Raw genomic sequence first — 27217 nt, 5'->3', positions numbered from 1 at the left:
ATAAGCACTACTAGATGGCATAGGACCAATAACAGGGAAAGGCAGAGCTCACAAAGTAGTTGTCTGTTGGAGTGTGTTTTGGCGAACACACATGTCAATTAGGGTCGGGCAGAACCGTTTTAGGTTACAATTGGTTCCTGCTAATAGGAAGGGAAAAGGGATATAACTCAATGGGGATATAAAGAGACAGTAACTCCATGTATAAAGCACATCGGATTATAGGGCGCCCTGTCGACTTTTGAGAAAATTGAATGCTTTTAGGTGCACCTTATAGTGCCGAAAATACGGTACATCTCTGAATTTTGCAGATCACATGATACTGTTGCCTTCCTCAAGCCGTAATTTTCAACTCTCACTGGAGCAGTTTGAGGCCGACTGTGAAGCGGTTGGGATGAAAATCAGCACTTCCAAATCCGAGACCATGTTACTCAGTCGGAAAAAAGTGGAGTGCCCTCTCTAGGTTGGAGATGAGATTCTGCCCCAATTGGAGGAGTTCAAGTATCTTGGGGTCTTGCTCACGAGTGAGGGGAGGATGGAGTGGGAGATTGACAGGCGAATTGGTGCAGCATCTGCAGCGATGCGGACTCTGTATCGTAGTCAGGAGGGATCTGAGCCAGAAGGCGAAGCTCTCAATTTACCAGTCGATCTCCCAGTCCGGGAGGAGCTGAAGGATGTGGCTGAGGAGAGGAAATTCTGGACTTCCCTGCTTAAGCCGCTGCCCCCACGACCCGACCTCAAATAAGCGGAAGAGAATGGATGAAAAATTTGTGGCAAGAATTGTCAAGAAATGACGCCACCCTCCTATTTTGTTCTCAAAATAGGCACTTCTGTGTTTAACTGTGATTTATCTTAACCTTCGAAGTGCTACTGCTATTCATGAGGTGTGCTTTGTTTTCGTGGCGGTAACCAACTGCACCTGGTGTCTGTGCAGCATCCATCTGGAGATGCCTTGCCTATTGATTGAGCTGAGGAACAGCGACACAGAGTATGAAGCACGTTTTAGCTCACCCTCAGCAGTGCGAATCAAAATGAAAGTTTCAAGTACTGACGATTTGGTTTTCTCAACATCTTTCTTATGGCCAATCCTTGAAATGATAACTCAAACCTTTCCACCATAATGTGCCCACATTGGATGGGGTAAGCAAAAAAGATACGAAATTAATTGTTGCCCATGATTCTGATTGTCACTCCATCCGAACGGCTTTCCTAAATTTGGCAAATTCCCAAAGAGAAGTTCAAAGTGTGAGCACAGGAATTCTTCTAAAATGGCCGCTTCAAGCAAAATGTGCCGACTTCTTGCAACATTTCCGGCATGTTCTTTGAGACCATTTTGTGCGTCCTGTTTTGATAGACATGCCCTTCCCCACTTTCATGTCAATCAAGGAAAATCGTACGGGCTGCAAGTGTTTGCTTTTTATTTATTTATTTTTTTAAGAGGGCCCAATGAATTATGATTGGACATTTGTTTTGGGGGGCCCTGGAAGAATAAACGGTGATTTCAAGAGTGCCTTTTCAGCAGCCAGCCCCCACATATTGTATCTTTGATATATCAAATCAAAACAATGGCCCGTGGCAACAAAAAAAAACCCGTTCATTTAAACTTTATGGTGGTTATGCGCAACGGGAATGTTTTTATGCCAGCCTCCTATTTTGTTCCCATGACACTATGATTAAAATGCATTTGACAACAAACAGACCCCAAAACAACTACCGGTAATGACATCTGCAAGCAACCAGAAATCACAGTCGACTGTTCACAAAAACAACTTCTTCAACAAGATCATACCAACTACATCACCAAACACACAAGAATGCAGCAAAGACTCATGTTGCGTCCACTCCAGGTTAAGCAGTGAATTCATTCGGATGACATTTTAGTGAATCCACACAAAGCTAACAGCCAAATGTTGAGAGCAAAGTGCTCCAATATGGATGGGTAATCTTAATTAAATTAATTTCACCGCATGCTTAACCCTATTTCGTTGTGGTCACGCTCTATATAGCACCGTTGAACATTAAAATACGATGACAAACGAGCGTCTAAGTCAGTGAATTTGACGGTAGGCATGAAAAAGCCAAAGAAATAGTCCGCCTGATTGGACTCAGGAAAGGACTTGCACGGTGAGGCGACACATCTCTGAAAACGTTCTTATTAGACATGATAAGAGGTATTTTTTGGCAGATGAGTTGTAGTTTACAGCTCTTCGGCAGCGAGCTAGAAAGTTAATATAAGACAGGGGTCGCAGATCATGATGACAGGCCGGCGAGACAGCGTAGTCAAATTCACGGCCTGATTTCCTGCACTGCTCATAGTGACACGAGAATCTTTATGATAGCGATCCACTCCGACGACAAACACTAACAACCTCGGAGTTTGAAAGCGATTATCAGCCAGCAGCAGTAAACACACCACTGACATTTTAATCAAAAATCCCCAATGTGGGATCCATTTAGATGCATTTCACATCCCCGGGAATACAAAATGTTCAACATGCCATGCAGAGGTCTGTGAGATCTGCATTGAAATACCAACATTAACCTTTTGCAAAAAACTTGGCTTTGACATTAAGCAGCCACCCAATGCTGCAATGTGCCGTTAAAACAGCTAAATTGAAGTAGTGATGTGGGGAGTCTGGCCTTTCCAGGCATTCCATACATATTTCATTCATATCTGCCTCCCGCAGACATCTAGGAAATGTGTCTGAAAGTTGTGTATTTGAATTTAAATCATTTCCTGTATGCAAGCAAAAATAACAGTGTGGTGTCTATGTTTTATTCTTATTAAAAAGATAAATCAACAAACCATTGAAAATATTCATAGCGGGCAGACCATCTCAATATTTAAAATCGGAATAATTTCTCAGCGTTACGGTTGCTATTTGTCTCCCCAGGCAGATGAATGCAACCGTTGTTTTTTTTTTTTTTTTTTTTGGCTGCATATCACCCTGCTGAATGTGCTCCCTAATCCTTGGGAGGCACAATCCGGGGGAAATTACATGCTCATGCCAAATATTGCACAAACTGGACATCAGCAGGAAACACTTTTGCTGGGGCCACTTCATCTCTGAAGCAATTGTGCAACTCGTATCCGCAAGGTCTTGAAGAAGGAACACTGTTGGGATAACAAAGTATCTCATGGTGGCCTACAACAGAATATTGTGCGGGGGTGAAGGGGGGGGGGCGGTGCGGCGGGGTATATACAATGAGTTTTAACATCTTATCCCATTAAAAAAAATACAAAAAAGAGTAACTCCTCATTGTGTTTATTGAACAGGTTTAATATTTACGATTGTCAACCAAGACTGTTTTCTGATTTCATTGGGGAAGGCGGGACAAAAAAAAAAAAAAAAAATCAAACTGTTCAATGAATTTTGAGTACGTTTTTTAATCAGAGATGCACGTAACCTTTTCTGAATCTGCCCTCATTTTTTTTTCATTTTTTTTTAGCAGATCAGGTTATACTACTCCTAATACAATAATATACATATACTGTACATACATATACAAAATATGTAATGTAGTATATTTTGTAAAATGTATGAATTAAGGTTAGGTTCAGCAACAGGTGAAATTTCTTGCTGAAATGCTAGAGCAAATTTTATAAGTCAAACTTGAAATACAAAAAAATGAAAATGGCTATAAAAAAAAATCGGATGCACTCCAAATAATGAGACATATTTTTAAAATCTGTGTCAAAAATACATTTCGAGCCATCTCTGACTAAAATGTGCCATTGACCAGTGTCATTGTTAACACAGTGTGTTTAATGCACTCCACACCCAAGGATAATATTTTAAAGATAACTATTATTAAAGGAAAAAAAAGCCATATACACTTATAAAATGGATTCAATGTAATTACAACCTCAACACTGGTGTTTGAGTGTGACGTTAAGAAAGCAGACATTTTTCCTCCCTCTCTCTTGATCTTGTATTACCACTTAGCTAGAAAACATGCAAGATGCCTGAGCCTCAGGGTCATCATTTGCATGAGGCAGATGACAACCGCTTGCTCATTTGTGTATGTGACCTCGCATCGGCGGACACCTCTTTCAGCAGTCATCGGAGCGTTTTGGCATTGTCTCTTGCAGGTTTTCATTCAATTGTATGTCAGTATTTTCAAAGTACTTATCCTGAGTCATCTTTGAAAGGCTTAACTTTTTTTTTTTTTTTACCCTTAACAGTCATGCACTTTGCTAACTTCGATTGGAAAATGAGGCCAAATTATCAGTACGTGTGTACCTTGCTTTCGAACCACACTGAAAAGCTAAAAATTACAGTCGCATCCATTTGTATTTGGAATAATTCTCGTCTGAACTAGCGCTATCATAAAACCTCTCACTAACTGTACAAGTTTGAAGAACATTTCACCAACGTGAATGGAAGCATCTTCATCTCGATGACGCATTTAGTATTTGCAGGCAAAGCCTAATTACAGTAGATTCTCTGAGCAATTACGGATCTCTTGCATGGTCCTTTGTCCACCGATTCCAAAATGATCACTCCCTGAGGACACGCTGATCCCGGCATCTTACACTGGTGCTTGGATTTATTCAGCGGCATCTACTCTGTATACGGGCGATGTCTGGCGAGATCAGGCCACGGTGCTGCATAACCTGCATTTGAAAGAGGCTTGGTTAAAGGTGACCCCTTCCGTGCATCATCACAAACCTTTTAAGGAGAAGTCCTGGTTTATTTGTCAACATCCAAGCTGCATTCTTTGAGTAGGTGAGTGATGCAACATTTTTGTTGTCATCCAATTGCAAAGGGTAGATGCCAAATACCAATTCTTGTCTATTCTTTGCTCGTATTGTTATGCAGAATGTAGTAGTTGAATAAGAAAATTGCAAGTATCGATCAAGTCCTAGATAAGCCTATGTCATGCCATCGGGGAGAGCACTTGACTGACTTGCAAGGTGAGGTCGACAGCATGGAAATTAAGCACATGATGGCTGTGTTTGGATGACTAGAGCAGCATACAGCAAGCGGACTCAAGAGAGGAAGCTCTAATTTGACGCTGAAGCCAGCTAGTATTGAAATTGCGTCTGCAGCTGACCTCACTAGTCACTCTGTTCCCCACTGAGCTTTTATTCCCCCTCCCTTGTGCAACTCAGTCAAGAGGTGTGGCACCACTAAAACTTATCTTGCTTTTGGTTTTACAAGGCTCACCTTTGTGTACAATTGTAATCTGATCAATAATTGGGACAATGACTTTATTGTCAGAAAAGGAGAAGGTGGCCGTATTTTCCGCACTATAAGGCGCACCTAAAAGGATTCACTTTTTTCAAAAGCCGACAGTGCCCCTTATAATCCGATGCGCCTTATATATAGATCAATATTCTGATTTCTTGGACGTAGTATTTTAAATGTTTTGGAATGCGCTTTGTTACAGCTGCAGCGGTTGTGAAATCTCAATATAAATAAAGCTGTATTGTATTGTATTCCCTTTAGCATAAATCCATCTAGTGCAGGAGTGCCCAAACTTTTTGGACCGAAGACCGACTTTTTGATTCATTAACTTCCCGCGATCGACCCGTTACCGCGCACACACATACACACGCGCGCCATGATGAGTAACAGCCTGACACGGAGGCGTGCGACGCACTTTTGCAGCCTGTTAGCTATCGTAGCTCACACGTACCGCTTGAAAATGCTTCCCTCGGCCCTCCAGATATTCTTTGCCCGTGCCCTCGGTGAATTGGACATGAAACAAACTATGAATGAGAATAATGATAACGATAAAAGATATAGTGCTCTGATAGAGCTCTGATCACAAGCTGCGATTGCAGACTGATAAGCGTTAACAACTTCCGGTGACGCAGGTCACGTGCCACCGTAGGTTAAAGATTTACCTGCTTTATTTTATTGTATTTTTTTACTACTTTTTGTGAAAATGAGACTGATAGGATGATTAGAGTGCAGTATACATTAACACAAAAAAATATATTACGAACGTGCACAAAGACACACAAATGGGTGTTTGTTTTTTTTCTCCTCCATACCACTCGCGATCGACTTGGGACCAGTCCGCGATCTACCGGTCGATCGCGATCGACGTAATGGGCACTCCTGATCTAGTGGATGCGTAATGCAACCGCAGCCACTATTATAGCTTCTATTCTATGCGCCTTATAATGTGGTGCGTCCTACATATGAAAACAGTTTTAGAATTGGCCATTCATCGAAAGTGAGCCTTATACGCTGAAGCTCCTTATAGTGCGGAAAATATGGTTCATGTTTATTTGCCTTACAGAAAGCTTGTCAACGTATCCACTTGCCACAATGTCCCATAAGTCTCTCAAAGTCATGCTAATTAAATATTTAAGCTCACCTAAACACACTAATTAATAGACAGTCTAAGGGCATGCTCTTATGGCATGCATATTCAATCTGTCTCTTGGGATCACTTTCATTATAGAACGCTACACACACAGCATCTATTTCAAAATATCCCACTAATTCTCTTCAGAAAAGATAGAGGGAAGGTCACACAATGGGAAAAAAAACCCACACTGATTTGTGAGTGAAACGCACTGACATTTATCCCTCCCTTCACATGGACTTTCAAGTTCTGTTTGCAAAGATGCTGACAACCTCCACATCGCCACCACCCCTTCTTTCTTTATACTCAAAGCGAATGTCAAGGACGCACATAAACAGCAATGCCATACTTCATTACTGGTCCTATTTATTCTAAGGTGATACCCTTATCACAGAGTTTGTAATTAAATGGATGAGACCACGATTTAGGAAATATTTTTCTTTCTTCTTTTTTAATTTTTATTGCCAACGTCCCGCATGGGTTGTTTAATGAACAAGCCATTTGTCTTTCCCAGCCATGATGCCTGTTTCATGCTTTAAGTGTAAGATCTGACAATTGCATTCTTTGAGAGGGGCTAATTATAGCAGCCTCCCATGAGTTGGCATTATACCACAGAAGCACGCAAGCATCTGCAAGTCCAACAAATGACACACTGAGAAAGGCTCTGTGGCATTTTACATATGTTCAGCGGCACGCTTTGAAATTTATTAGGAAGCCCACTGGCTTGTTCTGACATGACACTCAAAGTGTTAATGGATATAACACATCGCTATTCTGTTATGGGGCTCATATACCCGCACATCACTATCATATATAAGTTAAGACAAGCATATATGTCCCATTAATATTCTTTTCAGGAGCAGTGTTGTACATGTACGTTTAATGTTTTAAGAGTTTAATCGGATATACTGAAATGTATCCGAACGATGACATGTGGAAATGGCTTTCTACGATGAACTGACACAAATCTGTTCATGTTTTACGCAGATTGTAATGATAGGCAAGATAGGACAGACAACGTTGACACCAAGCTAAATGATGTCAAATCATTGCAATGGTCGTATAAAACATCAACCTAATAGTTTTTTACAACCGATTTTGACTGATAAAAAAAGAATTTGGTTTGATGCTAATTCGCTCCAGTCGGACAAAATATCTTTTTCTGAGCCGCAAAAATAATGCCACATCCCAACAGCTTTCAACACTCGCACAGTTTGTATCTAGTTAGTATATTTAATTCTTACAAAAACAATACGGTGAGTTATAAAAGTAATGTCTGTTGTTTATATTTCTGTGGAACTAAAAATGCCCGCAGCATCCATCAAGCGAAGGGGAGGACACATTGAATGAATACAAATGTCTAATTATAGCACGGAACAAACAGCAAATGAAGTTCCAGAAGTGGAAGAGTTTAAAAAATACGGCCAGCAGCAGGAACTCAAACACAAAGCTCTGTAAAATAGCTTAAAAGTTTGGCACTGTACATGCTATACAATATATGGTGTCGTAAAATGCAGGACATGTGTACTATTAATGTCCGAGGGAGTCGTCTCCCGGGGCCAAAGTGTTGATCGGAGGCAATAGGTCTCCTTCCTACTGGATCAATGTCAGCACAAATTTCAGATTACTTTCCTGATGCTCGCCAGGTTATCTGTGATTCAGCTTTAATAGGTTATTGAACGGAGCCAGCATTAGGGGAGCGGGGCCGTATTTCATGTTATTGACAGTGAAATGTTCACTACTTTGTCATTAGCATGCATTAGGACGAACGGAACGAATCGTGACAATGCCATCAAGGAACAGTTGTACGCTTGTTTAAACAAAAAGTCGTTACTTTGTGTACACGTGAGCAGGGGGGCAACAATAAAATCACTTTCGACAAAGGAATGCTATTAAACTGAAGACGCAAAGAACAGAGAGAAGCTAACACTTTCTGCTAATGATATCATTATCATTACCATAGAATATACTGAGAACGAGCTAGTGAATACTATGAATGACAATCTGATTAACATAAAACAATGGAGAACATGAAAATTCTACTCAGGGAGGCCGGGGCTGGAATTGAACCCGGTACCTCTCACTGTGACTCGCCCACCACTGGACCACCGGGCCGCCTCCACACACACACACACACACACACACACACACACTCAATTTACAGGATTGTATAGGCCGCTGAAGCTGGGCTAAACCAAAACTGCAAAGTGTTGGCGATCAAACGAGCGGAGGCAAGCTGGAACTGTCTGTGCTAAATCTGGTGACATTTCACAGCATGTGAAGGTCAAGCGTTTTGTCAACATGGACAGGACTTGACTGCCAAGCTGCCGACACCACGTGAAGGATTTACCCTCCGCAAGTAAGTCAAACAAGACGTGGACAAAACTCAGTGGAGGAGGGATAAGATGGGCAGTGACAGGTTGTTGTATTCAGCTAAAAAGAAAAATCAAATAAAAATACACTACAGTGTTTGAACACGATTAAATAAAAACTTATTCACATGTGTATGAAAGAAGAAACTTTCCATTTCCGATCAAATTAGTGACATTTTCCATTTCAAGTAGAACGTCTGGTATAACTGAAGCGGGTTCAAATGATGTGTACCCATTTTCAAAATGGGAGGTACTCGACACATGAAGAATGAAGCTTACTACTCTGATCACGAGGTGTATTCAAGATGACCAACACACACTCCATCACAAAATAAGGGTCTCCACATCCAAACCAGATGCCTGTTGTAGTACCAAAACTAATCTGTGAAAGGCAACATGGCTATCAAGAGTACTGAAAAATACAAAGAAGAACATAAACATTTGCCATTGCAAAATACTCAACAGGTCCAATATTTATCGTTATCCGAACCGATTGGGCAGGAAAAATAGTTTTTAATACACCCTACCCAACAGAATAATATTGAGACATCAAGCAATTTGGCTTTTTCTGACTTTGATCCAAAGCGGTGAAAAATTGATTATCACAACGATGTGTACCTGTATTTACACATGCCTACAAAAAAACAAAAACAACAAAAAAAAAAACCTAAACTATCAAAAGCAATCCCTTAAACAGACTCAATCTGTCCTCATGTTGAAAGTGCTATAAGAAAATATTCGGGTTCAATTTGTATGCCAGTAGCCGCAGTAGAGGAAAAAAAAAAGACCGAAAACAATTCAAAACGATGGAAGCTCAATAACTGCCTATTTTGCAGAATTTGACTCCTCGAAGTAGGACAATGAATGGTGTAAACACTGATCTTAAAGAGTGCTCCTTCCCAATAATGTCGCTAAAGCCGTGCCAGATTGAATGGCATGTGTGAAATGGACATTATTAATGTTGTTCACGTGAATTAACGTTACACCTTCGATTTCTCTGCTTTAATTGTTTGCTAGGGAAAATCATTCTAGCGTTTTAATCAGATTAGATCGAGCACGCTCGGGTGACCGGCAGCACTGCCGCGAGGCTGTCAAGTGAACATTTTGCTCTTGCTCAGGGGCAAATCTATCATGATTCTGCACTTGTGTGTCTTCGGCAGGTGGCAGAGGAGGGCCTTCCCTCCAGCATGCACACCTGCTGCCAATGTTAATCAGCCCACCATTTAAGGACTTCCAAGTTCTCATGTCTCTGCCGGATAATTCATCTTTGCTCAGGACATCTTTGCCACCAAGTATTGAATTATTCAAGACGTTCCATGTTTCATGCTCTTTTTTGACCTCACCATGTTTTTTGCACTTCCCTTTGCAAATATTTTTTCGTTGTCATTGGTCATCACGTTTTTTTGTGTCATACCTGGAGTCCAATTCTGTCCAGAACCTTCTGGAAATCCTGACAGAATCTGGAATTGAGCTTTCGAACTGCTCAGATCATAAATAATAGAGTACCACGCACTTAAAGCCCTCATAGACACTCATAGAAAGGGCATTTAACGTAAAGCCTGGTAGCTAATGAGGAGTGCCAACAATTAAAAAACAAAAAAGGTCTAAATACCGGCGCAAGTAATCTAACGTGATTTTGGTGACTTTGATTGGGGCGCAGGCACACGGATTCTGAGCCTTATCGACATGTGTGTGGATCTCATCGTATTTCATTCACAAATATGACAACACACAACCCCCAACCCTTTTTTTTTCCAAATACAATGGCTTGCGTATGCCTGCGGAATGACCAAAACTCCGTCTAACAGGCCACCATGAAGATTTATGCCGTGCCGGGTTTGCACCAGTCACGAAAATAGAGCCCGTTCTTTCCATACATTTCTGCAAGTGTTCACATTTTCAAATAATCACTTCTACTGTTGCCAGGATATCCCAATGTCCCATCACTGGTGAGTCTTGGGGGCGACCCGGTGCCTGCAGGCACCATGTTGGTAATCTGCAGCCCTTTTTCAACATCCCCAAACATCAGTTCAGTTTGTCATACGTTGCTGTACTGCATTAAAAATCAACCTAATTAACAGACTTAAAATTGGACCGTCCCGGTGACAGACGTCCCATTGCCTGAGGTTATTCAACCTCAGGCAATGCATATGGTTGTCAGGATTACAAATCATTGCTCAACATCGATTCTGCTGGTGATGGTAATGTGAGAGTTCACGCTGTAACTGCTAACTCACTTCAAGTCCCCCAAAAGCTGTTTGTCCCGCAGCGGCTATCATACACAGACCCACATGGATCTCAGGAACTGACAAGCTAATAATCTGCAGTGGGCAAGCGAGACAATTTGAAGAACAAACAAACATGGTCATTTCTGTTTTCTGAGCCACTGATTCCAGTGAGCTCCATTAGCTCCAACATATGACTGCACTACAGAGGAAAGGAGGAGCCATTGCAGTGCATTCTGGGACATGCCATAATCAGATGTGATTTATAAAGTAGGTCGTCTGACCTTTTCCGAGGATGGGACTGAGCTCTGGTGTGAATAGTAACATCATTACCTTATTAACAGTTTATACTGTAACTACATCACAATCTATGATCTCCAAATATTTTCATGTCATTCTGAATTCATCTTCATTCTGAAAAATATAATGCTCAGATTTTGAAAAAAAAATCACTTAATACACGGTAAATGCGTGTGTAGGCTCCATGCTGCGAAGACGCTTCTGAAATTCCACTGAGCAAGGGCTTCGTTATCATGTGGGATCTTGGGGTATTGCGGAAAGAGCACAAAAAGAACAAATCAGTGAGTTTTCAAAACATAAAAAGATGAATTTATGAATGGTGAAACACATATAAACTGAAGTTCACTAAACTAACTGGCCAGTTTCAACATATAAACATTGCAATCCAAATAAAAGTGCTCTTGTCACTTCCTGGTTTTCTTGATTGCATAAAAAAACTAAATTCAAATTAAGACATTAGAAACAGTCATAAAAATTATGATCATGATCACATTCAAGAGTGGTGCATTATGGGTGGGAAGATGAAGTACACAAGACAGAAAAGGATCAACCGAAGCCGATGTTCATCCGGTTCAGGGAGGAATAGACATGCATCACTTCAAATGTAAATAAAAATAACACACACACACACACACACACACACACACACACACACACACACACACACACACACACAAAATCGCGTGATGCATAATTTGCGTTTAACTAGGGGTCCTTCAAAACAAATGACCTCAGAGGACCTTCAGAGCTTAAGGCGGTCTTAAATTAAATGAATCCCAATTTCCTGTAACTGTGCATTCTTCCATAATATTGATGTTCAGAACAAAATTATTTTAATTCCGTAACCTTAGATGCATTTTCTGCCGACCTACATTTTGAAGCCATGCGACGTGTGCCGACATCCTCACACGGGAGTGTTGCTTCAGGTGGTATATGCTTCAAAGTCATCCGGTGCAACATTTAGAATCTGACAAAATATCACACCTGTCATGACACTTTAATATTTGGCTCACGTGGAGTTCAAACCGTGTTGGCGTTGTCTCAAGCTGGCACTAAAACCGGCAAAAAGGCGGATCGAGACAGAGAAGGACGTTTGGATTAATTCGTGGAGAATGTCTGATGATATGACATCAGACGTAAGTTAGAATAAAGGCCAAATGTCCAGTCAAGCAGACGGACGTGAGCCTCCTGTTTGGACGACACTACGGTTATTCGCACTGACATTTTGGATGTACACTATGATTTTTTTCCAGTGGTTAAATTGAAGCCGACTGACCTTTTTTATCCCAGTCACACACCGACCACGATGTGTATATGCCAAATTGTTTTGTTGTAAGAAACACAAAGCACACAATCAGTCGGAAAAAAAACAAATGACTGCATTTTTCATCTCACCCATGCCACCACCACTAATGCAAGGTACACATTTCAATTTTTCTTTAACCGAAACCTGGCGTGGTGAGTAATGTGAGATTGGAGAGTTGGCTTTTTTAACTGGATAACATTGCCCGTGCAGCTCGTGTTTTACCGTATTTATTTTTTTGTTACCATTTGTAAAATAAAATAATGCAATTGAAAGCGCACCGGCAGTTATCTATCCTCGAACACCTGTGGGGGGCGTCACAATATGTTCAAATAGCGGCGGTAAACCGTAAAAAAAAAATTAAATAAATAGCTAACCATGTTTACATTAGCTTGTGTTGCCAATCATGGACGAACTGTTGTGAAATACAATTCTGCATTGCAGTAGATACGTTCCATTTTGCTACTGTGTCTTATAGGGTAAAATGATCCTAAACTTTGGACATTCTTGGGCATTTATACACTCTTTCCTCACTCTGAACACACCCTTCACCACAGGACAATCTTTCATACACATCCGAGAATCAAGACTTCCCTGACTTTAATTGGATGCACAGAAATGTTATTGTGAAGTATAAATGAACCAGCCAGTACAAAATATGTCACAACAATTGGGTCAAACTTTCAGAATTCCGCTTACTAATGATGAAAAAAAGCCAGTTTCAAACATGTGTCATTTAGATGTTTTATTTGGTTTCATCAAAGCATTTTTTTCCCCTTGTTGTCTGTTGAATCCTCAAAAGAGTTTTGTTAGTTGTTAGTGCCCTCGGGTATTGTTGATCACTTTCTTTTTAATCTTTCTTTTCTCCATGATTTTTTTATTGTACATGTTTTTTCCACCGACTTAAGAAAAAGAGAAATGATCTTACCTGTCTGTCAAAAAAAAAATAGTGATTAAAAAAAACATCTCACCGATTGACAATGGCATCTCAGAAATTGTATGCTGTATTTCCCAGAATTTTTTTTTTTTGTTGCAACAAAACGCATGATTGATCAAATGTGTTCAGTTTATTTGTATTAAGGAAAATGATTTAATGAGCAACCACCTGCATACGCTGTCTCCTGCGAAAATCATTCAAATATACAAGCAAGGGAAATGAGGAGGCACGGACTCATTATGTGGCTGTCGTGGCCTAAAAGCGAGCTTGGTTAATTTTTCAGGGACATTTGCACTACTGCTTTCAAGATTGAGCAACATGGACCCCCCCCCCCCAAAAAAAAAGCACACTTAAGCTGCCATCTCAGAGGGAAAAGTCTATTTAGCCAAAGGCTTACAGAGTGACAATTATCTCCACGATGACAGCTGCTTATCGTTGTTACTGAAAAGAAAACAATTGGACTTCTTCATTAAATGATTGTGAATGTCTCTCGACAAACAATATTTGTGGGACTTTTCTTGCTGTAATCCTCAAGTTCTCCGCCGTTCATTGTAAGAGGCCCTCGTGTTTCAGTGTGAGGGCTATGGTACAAGATCCAGCAACTAACCCTCCAGAACTATAAGGCTTTCGGCCTACAAATTCTGTAAAACATTTATAAAAACGCTAAAAGCACACATGGGCAATAACAGGACTAATGCTGACACCAATGAAAATCATATATTGCATTTTGGGAGCTAGACTGAAAGTGCTGAAATTGTTCTAATACGCTCAGACCTCCAAATGGTCACTGACGTCTTTTGAAAGAGATTTAGTAGGCAGAACGCACATTTCTTGTGAGTTGCACGGACATGCTGCGGTCAGTGAGTTGCTGAATCTTTCAACCTGTGTGAAGGCAACCATCTTGCGATTGCGGGAACTCTTAATGAGCGTTACCTTGCAAAGCAAATGCGGTAAAATGTTTTTGTTTTCTTCAGAAAAGGTGATGCTAGTTCATTTGACCTTTTCCAAAGGCAAAACTGAGCTGTTTTCTTTTTAGTATGCGATACACTGTGCAATTTAAACCTGATTTTTGAGTGAGAGACTCCCATTCTAAGTCGTGGAAGATTTAAAAATTAGTCCGGATATGTAAAGCGGGTTACACACATCTGATAAGTGAGCTGTATTTGAGCATTACCCATCCTACCCTCTTCTGTCCAAGTCAACAGAAGCCTAATTATAGACGGTGTCAAAAATTGTTTGGTTTTTTTTTTTCCTCCTCCGAAAAAGTTTAGGACAGACAATCATAAAAGTTTTACGTCTTTACCATTAAAAATCCTGTAGGTGTATGATCAACACTGGATTCGTCTCTGTAATCGTGATGGGAAAGAGAATGACAACCCTGGCTAAAAAAAAGAAAAAACTTAAACTTAACTTAAAATTTATGTTCTTATTTGGAGTGATCACAGATCAAAACATGTATTTCCGCTATTTACAACACTGGAGTGGAAGGATTTCTAAAACCGCTCAGTGTAATCCCAGTGCCATCACGCACAGTGAATCATTTCATATTGCTTAAACATTTCATCTCCCTATGAGCAAAATAAAGTATGTATTGATCGATTCCACGTATACGCTGAAATAAACATTCTTCCATGGGAGCAAATTTGTCACCTTTGCTTGTATTAACCACTGCAGCCGAGACGGATCCCAAAACCCAAGCACGGGATAATTAGTCACTCTTGGCTCGGCGTTGGAAAGGCTGGGAAGCAATGTGACTGAAGGATGTATCGATCCCTCGGAAAGGGAGCGGCGCGCCGTCAGGAGTCATGATCAATCTTGGAAGCCAACTCTCAATCTGTGAGGAAACCTGGGTGTGTTAGTGTGGGAGAAACATTCTCTCTCCCATATACACGCAAGACACTTTTGTGTGCGTGTGCGTTGTGTGCAGGAGAAAGCACATTAACACTCGCAACGGCCTCGTGTATGACTTGTCAGAAAGAGACAAATGTCTGTGTGACTAAAAGACTCCCAGGGGTTATAAGGGAGAGGGCGAAGCTGTGGTGAGGTGAGGAGGGGTAGGGGGTCTCATAGCGGTAACCACAGCATCGGAAGCCTTTATTGTCCCGGGGCCTCACACCATACTCATCCAACCAAACGCTACAATTCGAGGAACAGTGAGAGGTTTTAAAAATCACATCAAGGCACCATTGAAAACCGCAAGCCTCCACGAGAGGCAAGGCGAGGCAAATATGAACCGTTTGCATATCGTGTGATTCTATCACAGGTGGTCTTCATCGGATAAGACTGGGGTGATGCATATCAGCAGGAGCGGTAATTCATCTTTGCCTGATATGCTGGAGCAGCGAGAGGGAAGTGCAGAGGGTTTGGTGGAATCTGAAGAGGCAGCAGTCCTCTCATTGGAAGGTTTCTGTGTTGTTTTTTTTTGTCCAACGCAAATTTGGAGTGTTTGGCCTCGGCGAATGTCTGTGGTCTTCTTTGTGCCATTCCAGACCGTTCATTTTATGTTTCAGTGAACAACATTCTAAAAAAAGATTCTACTGGTGACCGATGGACCAAGAAGGTGGAATCAATTTCCGTATTTTCCGCGCTATAAGGCGCTTCGGAGTATAAGGCACACCCTCAATGAATGGCCTATTTCAAAACTGTTTTCATATATAGGGCGCACCGCACTATAAGGCACATAGAATGAAGCTACAATAGTAGCTGCGGTTGCGTTATGCATCCACTAGATGGAGCTACACTAAAGGGAACACAATACAATACAATACAGCTTAATTCATATACTGCTTTCACAACTGCTGCAGCTGTAACAAAGCATTTTACAGAACATCTAAAATACTCTGTCGAAGAAATCAGAATATTGATCCCGATATAAGGCGCATTGAATTATAAGGCGCACTGTTGGCTGAGAAGATGGAATTCTTTTAGGTGCGCCTTATAGTGCGGAAAATACGGTACATCCTGTACAGAATAAATGTCATTTCCAGTTTTTACTTTTGCTACTTCTGGTTAGTTTACTCGCAGGACTTGACAAAAACACAACATTTTAAAGAGGCTTGCATGGATTTTTGGATTGATTTTGGTGTGGATTCATGAATGTATTTTCACCTTTCATTGTAACATTTTGTTGGCATTGGGGCAGAGACCAACATCGGATCCAACAAACGAGGCTGAAGTTCAGAAAACTTTGTAATCCACTTCACCATCCCATTGAACGAATCAGGTCCTTATTTTGCACTAGTACCTAAGCTACCAGACAGGGAGTAGCCCGGTGATTTTTCTCTCTGGTTTGTATGTTTAAAGCTCAGGCTTTGCTGATAACAAGCAGGAGGTGTGAGACAAGTGAAGCTTAATTTATTTTAAGCTACATTACAATATTTTAACACTTGAAATGTCCAGTGTTAAAAATACCAATATCACATTCCCACTACTTCCAATCAACTTGTTATATACAACGTGGCGGAGACCATTGTTTCCCACATCATGGTACACCATTAGTCTTGTGTCCCAAAACCTCGGGACACTGCACTAATTATTATTTCCTCTGTTTCCTCCATGTTGTTTCATAGGTCATACAACTCTGCCCAAATCTCTTGCTGTCGTCACTCTAAAATCACTCCACTCCCACCTCACCTATTGAATGCGTCGTCTGTCGTCACAGTGGACTGCCATCCCAACTGAGCATTTTTCAATTCAGGCATGTTTGCTGTCGTGGCGCTGTAGTGGCAATATCCCACCTCGCGCGCCACCACACGACACAGCGTGGTGCCCCGTCAGCGTGCCGCGGCAGCACTTGCACAACGAATGGGATGGTCGATGCTGCACGGTGTTCAGCTCAGTGCAAATCTGAAAAGGTCTCTTTTCAAGATCGATCGCCGTTGGTTGAAATTTAGTCCATGTCTGTGTCATTCCAGTAACAGTAATACCCTTTATTTGAGACTGTTGGCACATTTTCATTCATTTCTATGACAGCATTGTTTGGGTCTTTACGAAAACATTGAGGCGCATTAACGTGCTTGGAATTTCACCACACAAATAATGACAATTTGCATGAAATAGAAAATGGATGAGAAATGTGAGGAAGAAACCTGTCGCCACAGTGCGCGTGCGTGCGTGTGTGTGTGTGTGTGTGTGTGTGTGTGTGTGTGTGTGTGTGTGTGTGCGCGCGCGTGTGTCTCGAATAGTATATTTATTGTTGCCTCCAGGGTCGTTGACATGAGGCTCACATGACGTTACTTGCAAGTGCGCACATGCACCGGGACACACACACACACACACACACACACACACACACACACACACACACACACACACGCGCACACACACACACACACACACACACACACACACACACACACACAAAGCAGTGCAACTGTAGATGTCTAATTGACAGGCTGTTGGGGACTGAGCTGGTTGGGATAAGCCAGTCACTTTTACGCTCCCACCATCGTCATTACCCACCGAGCTGCATGTTTTTGTGTGTGCGTGCGTGTGTGTGTGTGTGTGTGTGTGTGTGTGTGTGTGTGTGTGTGTGTGTGTGGCGGTGTTGTTGAGTGCTGTGAATGCATTGAACCCACCGAGGAAGTGGTTGTCACTCTTTTCTGCACATGTGCACGGCTCATTTCTTCAGACACACGCACATACATGCACAAACGTGCTGAAGTTACATGTACAGAATGTGTTTCTTGTGATGATAACAGTCATAATTTGCATGTCACTTTCGACACTAAACAAGCCGCACCGGCCCTGAGTGAAAATCCGACAATCTACAAGCATTTTGGATCGAAGGGCATATGTATTACCAAAAAAAAAAAAGGAAAGAAAGAAAGGAAGAATTTGACTAGGATGAGTGAGCATGATTTCACATCTCAGTGAATACCCGTTTACTGATTTTTTTTTTCCTGCCCATATAATCAGTTCAACCTGTTGGTGTAAACAATTCTTTCAACCATCTCTGCAAATAAAAGTTCAAAGTGTGATTTAAGCTAACGAGGAGTTGCAAACCTTGCTTCTCACTATGGTGGAATTGTAAACATTAATAATGATTTGCTTGTTGTAAAAGTAACAAACTGACAAGTTAAAGTGTCAGTGTCTCAGCTTGCTAGAGGAATTTTCACAGTAGATGCTTGATTATCAATTATTATCAACTATACAGATAGGAGTAGAATACTCCATTGTGAAAAAAAAAAAGCAAAAGTGTCAGTGTCTCAGCTTGCTAGAGGAATTTTCATAGTAGATGCATGATTATCAATTATTATCAGCTATACAGAATTATTATCAACTATACAGATAGGAGTAGAATACTCCATTGTGAAAAAAAAAAAGCAAGCTCTTGTGCCAGAGACATGACGATGGTTAAATCCACATCACATGCTTTATAGACGCCTGCTAATCTCAGTCTCCATTTCTGCTGGATCATTTTTTAGCCTTTTGTAAGTGGCTTTTTGGTGAAGGAAGTGTGTGTGTGTTTTGAAGGGATGTCTGTTAATTGGCCAACATCTATTTGAATTGAAAAAAAGAGCTTATATAACTATTCACTTAAAATCCAATTAATTAGAAAGCCTCTAATTAATTACCTCGCCCTAATGGGGTCCCACCAGTAGGTTTACTTTGTCAGTAAAAATGTGCTTAAAAGCCCTTGAGTGCTTCAATCCTAAACTGGTATAAATTTGCACAATTTAGAAAATGCATGACTTCACAATGTGTGCTTTAGAGTTGTGAAAAAAACAATAGAACACTTATTTTTTGGGAACCTAAACATGGTGTGCGCAACGGTGTGTCTTATTTCTTCATGGAATTGATTTACTTGGAGAGAGGTTCTCATTCTCACCATGATGGAAAAAAAATACAATTTGGCAATATAAACAACAACAAAAGCACACCGATGCCATGCGGCTAACACTATATTCCTTCGGTTTGCTTCACGGGCAGAGAGAGAGTAGCATCAACGTGAACCCAGATTCTAATAGATTACCTCGCAAACTACCTCTTAGCTGTTTAGTTCACTCCATGAATATATGCAGAGGGGATCTGTCCTTGCTGAGAGCAAAATCTAATAATGCATCAGCAAACATAACTAGGAGTCAGAGCAAACCAATCAAGTGCGCTGTCCAGGAAAAAAAAAAAAGAAAAATAAAAGCCAAAGGGCTTGCAGCTCATCTTTCTGACAGCTCCACACAATAGATTTACAATTAAGCTGTGTTAGACTGGAAGAAAAGTATTGTATTTACTCAGGGCTCGTTGAATCAGCTTTATCTTGTGTGATGAAACCAAGTCAACAATGAATTTCTGTAATTAAAAAGTTATCACCTGTATTGAATAACCGCAATGAAGTGAAAGGGTAAAATACATCCATTTTGCATGGTAATATATTCCCCCCACATAAATTAGAGCAGCCAGACAAATGTTTGCAGACTGTGAGCTGTTTATTAGCATACGGCGTTTGAAATGGATAAAGACCAGTAGCTTTCTGAATTATCAACTTAAAAATGGAATGGAAACATTCTGACCTGATTTAAAAAAAAAAAAAAACATTTGTATATATGAACGCATGCAACAGAAGCGGTGACTTTTCATCCAAATGATGAACTCTGACGCTGATTGCAAACGAAAGAAAAGCATAGAGATGGCAAGTGAAAAATGCCAGGAAACATCACAATTTTGCCATGACTCACATCTTTGTGACTCTTGGCGAAATGGAACATCTGACTCGCCATGATGATCAATCGGGAGAAAACGCATGACAAGAAGCCAATCCATGAGGTGGTTCCCCACGAGGGCACAAGTAATGGCTGGGGGGGCGCCGGGTTTCTGCATCTTTGGATGTGATTAATAGCGCATCACGACTAATAATAACTTCCTTCTACTTCCAGGTTCAAAATAAATGGCATACAAGCTATTATTTGCTTTAGTTTTTTATTATTGTTCTTTTTTCCGATAAAACACCCATGCAGGCAATCACGTTCCTGTCCTTTTTTCTGCTGACACAATTCCCTGACCACGTCGCCGCAACACTTCAGCCATGCTCCCAAATCCGAACTCGGAGTAAATGATTTGTCAGGCGTATAGGCAGCAGCAAGTAGCCTGTAACAAATCTAAGTGACAGCCTCCGAAAATGCAGATACACTCGATCACAAGGCTGACAGAGAGGAACAAGCAGCTTAGGGATCCGATGAAGTCACCCGGAGTCCAAGAAGTGCTAATAGACGCTTCACTGGCTGACTGACATGTGCCTGACATTTACTACATGACACATTTGCACCGAAATTCAAGTGGGAAGTGTACTGTTTATGGCGCACGATCAAATTTTAAAGCAATATTGTCACTACAAACCGCTTCTCCTCCCGCACGATGTCTCACGTGTACTTTTGGCTGTTTAAACCCGGCGAGGCACAATTTACCTGTACCTGTGACGTTAGGTAAGCCCTATTTTAAAATGCACGCCCGTGAGTAAGGGAAAAGCAAACAATGAATTATTTGTGTGTAATTGAAAAATAAATTAAAGGCAGTGCACTGTCTTTGCCGTATCAATATTGAACACACCCCGTAAAGACTTGCTTTATCAACACTAAAGCAATTGCATGAAAAGATGGGGGGAATCCATCTCCTAGGAGGAGAGTGCCTTTAATAACTACTGTTGAAAACAACAAGAAACTCTCTCTCTCTCTCTCTCTCTCTCTCTCTCTCTCTCTCTCTCTCTCTCTCTCTGTCCCCCCTGTAATACAAACACTCACTCACGCCCATTCGCACGGAGATTGTTTCATCCCTTTTAGTCAATCTGGCTAATGCAAAAATCATGTATATCTGTCTTTAAATATTTAAACGCACAGCAGCCCGATTGAAATACAACGTTGAAGAAGCATTACTCTCCTCTCAGATGGGAGAGAGTGAGAGAGAGAGAGAGAGAGAGAGAGAGAGAGAGAGAGAGAGAGAGAGAGAGAGAGCGGCAGAGAGGAAAAAAACACGAGACGAGGCTATTTTTGACGACGATTTTATTTGCCGCGCACTCTCGGCGCAACGACTTTGAGGAAGCATCAGAGGGATTTGCTGGGGAAAAAAGTATGCGCATCCCACAGACGGTAGCTTTTTGTTTTGGTCCTTTGATAGCAGCCTGGGATATTTGTCATAGTTGACAGCAGCATAGAAACGAAACGCTCAATCGGAGTGGAAACGCTGTTGCTGCGTTAAACTTGGTGAGGCGAGAGGTGGCTCACTGATGGAGCTTGAGTCATGAATCTTGTATGAAGAAACGGATCGTAGAGACCACTTGTACCCGGGAGTTGACTACACACACGTACACACACAGGTGATGTCTCCGTTTCCTTCCATGTGAACTGGTTTTTGGGTGAACAGGATGAGACTTTCACAAACTGTACCCGAAAGATGTGTGCAATTAAAGATATGTCAAACATATTTCCACATGAATTTACTTCAGAAAGTTCCGATAATGCGGTGATGCGACCCGGTCCAGGAAAAGGGAAGAACTTTGAGAAACTTTCTCACTCACCACAGTGAAGTCCTCCGCCGAGCAGTTTTGCCCGCTGAAATTGCAGCTCATGAGCATCTCATCCAGCTGATGTCCCGTCCTGTTGAATATGTCCTGCATGTCAGGCGCAGGATACATAAGATCGGCGGGCTTGTGACCGTCCCTGTTTTTGGGGGGCAGTCCCGTCAGGTTAGCCAAGTGGTAGATGTCAGCATCGGTGAGCGCGGAGAAGCGAAAGCGGTTGATGTTGCAGATGGTCACGGCAGGGAAAACCATCTCAGGGGTCGCCTCTTCGTTGAGTGCGGTGACATGGGGGTGCTCCAGGTAGGAGATGGCACATTTTGCTGCCTGGTAAACAAAGAGCGCCAGTGAAGTGAGAAAAGCAAGAGCCCACAGAGTCTGCCGGATACCAAGTCGTCCAGAGACAAAGATGTGATTAATCCCATGTAGGGAGCAGGAGTTTGCGAACCCAGCCAAGTCCTTGGCCGGAGGTACGCAGCTCTCCTCAATCAGACTCTCCTTGTCCCCATCCTGTTTCTTTTTCTGCTTCTCATCCTCCTCTGCAAACTTGATTTTGCAAACAAATTCGATAGGCATGGGGGCAGCCAGGTCTGCGATTGTTTCTTTCTTTTTTTTTTTCTTTTCTTTTCTTTTTTTTTTTTAAAGTAGCTACCTAGCCCAGGATAACCTCCTCCTTTGATTTCCTTGGCGTTTGTGCTCCGAGCAAAGAAACAACTCCGGGAAGAAGAGAGAAAACGAGAAGAGTTTGCTGCTGCTGCTGCTGCTGCTGCCGTTGCTGCCTGCGCTGTGACTGATTGTGCTGCTGCTGCTGCTGCCTCTACCACGGCTCCTTGTGACCACGGCGCTGCTGCTCCTGCTGCTGCTTTGCTCTCAATGCTTGTCTCACTACTTGATCAGCTCACACGCTTATCAGCCAGAATACAGCTGTCCATAATATTAAAAAAAAAAAGATAAATAAATCAACACCTTGAACCGACGCAAGTAAATGCAGTACAATGAGTCGGGCTAAAATAAGAACAGAGTTCTTAATAATTCATAAGGAGGTAGCGTGGCGATTACTTCCCCTTCAGTGGCGCAAGTTGCAACTTGCTGTGGTCATCCATGTGATTCCGACAACCCCCTACCCCCGTGCACCCCCCCCCCCACACACACACACACAAACACACACACACACGCACACAGCCCACCTGGTTCAGATGACTCTTCCACTTTAAACCAAGAAAATGCTGTCAAATATTGGCCCAAACATTCAATATTTAATCAGTGTCCCAACATATCACTCCTCACGTAAGTCTATAGAAAAGTTCTAATTACGTCTGCCAAGCATGAAATGGAAGGATTGTTTGGTTTGTTCGTGAGCAGGAGTATGCAAAGACAAGAAATACGATTTTAATCAAACTTTGTGCAGGGGCAGCTCATGCGCTCAGGAACAACTTGTTGATTATTGGGTGTGAATCAGGAAGCAAAGCTGGTCAAGCAATTCATTGGCACTGATCTCTATCTGGTTTACAATATACAATAACTGGCCATCTGTAAAATGCCTCTTTTGCCTCTTCATTACTTCCGTTATTCTTCATAAACTATTATCTAACTAACTAAAAGGTAGCACACACACACAAATAGAGTGTTTTCCACAAAATCACACTTCAAAGTGAACTCAGAGATTTGTTTTTAAATACATTACAGATGTCTGAAGACTGAGTACTATGTAGTGCTAAATTGTGGAGCTAGAGCAGTTTTTCCCCAGTAAATTTTTTTTCCGGGTTTTCATGGCTGAAACAGAACCCAGTGACGCACTTGTCTGGCATGGGGCTTCTCTTAAAATGGATTGTGACGGACAAACAAAGAAGTCACGCAAATGAAACTTCTGTGTAATACTAAGTATGATTTGAGTTGTGATCAAAACAAGCAGAGGTTCGGGTGCATACAAGGCTACTGCTATCATCCAATTATGCCTCCATTATCTGATCTGCTTATCCTCACGAGGGTCACGGGTATGCTGGAGGCTATCCAAGCTGTCTTCAGGCAACAGGTGGTGGACACCCTGAACTGGTTGCTAGCCAATCGCAGGGCACACAGAGACGAACAACCAGCCGCGCTCACACCCACACCTCGGGACAATTTACAGTGTTCAGTCAACCTACCAGGCATGTTTTTAAAACGTGGAAGAAAACCAAAGTACCCAGTGAAAACCCACACAGACGCATGGAGAACGTACAAAATCCACACAGGAGGGCCGGAGCCGGAATTGAACCCTGCACCTCTGCACTGTGAGGCGGACGTGCTAACCAGTTGACGCTGCTGCCATCAATCTTTCAAAAATAATGTGTTACTCTCTTTCTTTTTACGAACAATAATTTTGGGCTGCTATTGAACAGTTTCGATAGTGATGCTCTGTCTCCCCAGTCAGAGTTTGCTCTGGCACTCCCGGAGAGTGGCGCTCTGAATGTCCAAACAGCACATTTCAACAACGCTCTTTGAGTTTCTATCTATCTGTCTATCTATCTATCTATCTACTGTATGTGCCTGATGAAACGTGATGGTAAACTTATAACAATTGAAACCACTGAAGAGATCCATCATGTTGTCGCAGCAGTTTTAAGTCTTGACTTTTTAATGGCCTGTACAGTCTTCAAATATTTGGGTCTGCAGAGTGACCGGATATCCATCAAATGTGAAATTAAAGATTTTGTTATTTGCTTACTGTATGTCAGAAAATGTGTCTGTGAGTGCTGGGTCCATGTGCCACATGCACATATCTGCTGTCTCCAAGTGGAAAAAAAATGTATGTTGTCTTCATGGGTATTTATTATTAATTATAAATAACTTTAAAAAAGAGAAATATATTATTAAGGTACATGGCAATTGTTTTAAATTGTGTAAAAAAATTACACATTCGGTCCGCTTTAACCCTTTCACGCACAAATAATGATAACCCACATCACAATTTTTTTTCCTCAAGTATTTTTTTGTCATTAGGCATAAAAAAAAAAAAATCACCTTGAATGGCAACACACATAAGGGTAATGGCTGATGTACAACTGTGACATTAAGATGAATTAATATAAGAGAAAACAACATTTGAAAAGCTGTCCACCCTTGTAACCGCTGTCCCTGAAAGGGTTAAAACAAGAAACAAGCATATGTGTAGCATTAGAATTCCTGTATTATGTTTGCAGTTGGCCTTGATATCTTATGATTTACAGTACAGTACATATTTGCTGCCAATTGACCAGCAAAAGATATATGACTCACTCTGTATTTCATATTGTACAGAAAAATTAAAAACTGAACTCAACAAATGCATTGGACAAGATTAATAATGTTGAAGCGACAATAATAATGTGCATAGTTTGAACATTTAATTCAGTAATTCTTTCACATAGCGCTAGAAGGAGCCCGCATATTTTGAGGATGACTGCTTCAGCACCCCCCCACCCTCAAATCAGTTTTAATGGGGTTTTAAATCTTGTTATCAGTTACATGGTATCAGTACAGATTGTTATTTCATTTTATGTCTCTTTTTTTCTTTTAGCAAAAGCTATCCTTCCAACTTTATCTGATAAAACTGCAGTGTAATTCTACTGTGTTATGGATATTATATTATGTGAGGTGACCATGTTTCAGTTTCGCCTCTGGCAGCAGGCACGGGGAGGTCTTGCTACCACACAGTCTTTTTATGTGGCTATCTTCCAAAGATGCAGGGCTTATTTACAGTCGCACATAGGGAAGCAATGCTCATGTCTGAATAGCATGCGAAAATAAAAGCATACGGGCACATCTGGCAAATAAAAACCTGAAGGACTCACGGAGTGGATGGCATTCTACATGTGTCCAAACCAATTTTAATCAAACAAAGGGTCTTATCTCGCTGAGGCTCCAAAATGACACTGGATGGATGAAATGCTGCCGACCTTTGACTTATTTCCATCTGTCATTTTGCACCCTTTTTTTAAAAATGGCTTCACCTATGTATCTTTAGGTTGAATGTCAAAGACAATTAGTAATTCCATGGGTGGATACGATTTCTCATGCACAAATAGCAGTTCTGAATGAATGTGTGGACAGAAAGAAAAGATGCGTTAAAACTGCTCACTTTGGTCCATTTATCAGGGAATGAAATAAAAGAGAACGCAGGACTGGAAGATATGGATGGATTATATGCTCCCAAGAGAAGCAGCTGATTATCATCTTGTTCAAAAAGCTCCATCTATTGGACGTGTGCATTTAATTGCCGCAGTGCAGCTCTCTTTTGCTTAAGCTGGAGGGACTAAGTAGACACATGCTCTGCATGACCAATAATTATCATCATCCATCCATTGCTTCTATACCCCACTCCCAAACAATTACGAAATGATGTTATTTTAATTTATTTGGTAAAGATTTCAGTTTGAGAATATTTAAACATTCTTTTTCCCAATTATTTGGACATCCATTTCAGGGCTACGATGCAGCATTCTCTGTTGTGTTGCCATTTTTTTGATTTGGGATCTGTAAATTCCGTGAAACACAAAATCTCTACTTTTGAATGAACCCCAAAAAAAAAAAAAAAAAACCTCCAAAAGTTAATTCCCTCTTTCTTTGAAACCATCAATACCGTGTGGGTGTTTTGAAATAAGATTTAGAAAAAGGAAAAAAAAAAGGACATGAACAACAAAGCACCGCGGAAGAAAATCTCTGATGTTACAAATTTATGACCTTGGATTTATACCCTGCCAGTACAAAGAGAAAACAAGAAGAACATTTCAATTAACTGTTTTGTATGACCGAGCCAAATGATAAACAAAACAAAATTCTGTGATTAGTGGTTGTGTATATGAAAGTGCTGGACACCAAATATCTGTGAATAAGTCTCATCAAAAGTTGGTCACCAAGCGAATGCACATATCCTCATGAATTAACCCCCCAGCTGTGCTCCTTAAAAGTTTCCATTTATTGACCAGATGTACAAAACAAAAACCAAAGTTGATTGCAACGCCAATACATCCATATTAATAGTGTGAAGAAATAAAAGCTCAACAATGTATAAATTAATTGTCGCTTGTCAGCCAAACTTGCTGAGCTACGGCACAGGTGTGAGAACAAGTGCCCAAGGAACGAGACCACGAAATGTTATGTATTCATCTATCTGTGCATGCTGGAATGCAGTTGCAATGATTTGAAATAACTGCATAAAGATGAAGCTGAACTAGTGTTTTGTGCATTCGGAACGTGTACATGTGCCTCTATTTCTGATGGAGGTTTGCTGGAAGG

The 27217-nt window shown here is 41.2% G+C and overlaps 1 protein-coding gene across 1 annotated transcript in view; it reads right to left on the bottom strand.

Moving 5' to 3' along the window:
• The window catches only part of asic4a (acid-sensing (proton-gated) ion channel family member 4a), an 83805-nt gene extending 60787 nt beyond the window's left edge, over positions 1 to 23018 (bottom strand). The window contains exon 1 of the mRNA XM_019882531.1: positions 21965 to 23018. Within this exon, the coding sequence (XP_019738090.1) occupies positions 21965 to 22540 (576 nt within the window). The 5' untranslated portion in view covers positions 22541 to 23018. The remainder of the gene's footprint in view (positions 1 to 21964) is intronic.
• Positions 23019 to 27217: the final 4199 nt, after the last annotated feature.

The sequence above is a fragment of the Hippocampus comes genome, unplaced genomic scaffold, assembly GCF_001891065.2.
Source record: "Hippocampus comes isolate QL1 unplaced genomic scaffold, H_comes_QL1_v1.1 scaffold111, whole genome shotgun sequence".
Classification (NCBI taxonomy): domain Eukaryota; kingdom Metazoa; phylum Chordata; class Actinopteri; order Syngnathiformes; family Syngnathidae; genus Hippocampus; species Hippocampus comes.
This window is presented reverse-complemented; position numbering and strand designations above follow the sequence as displayed.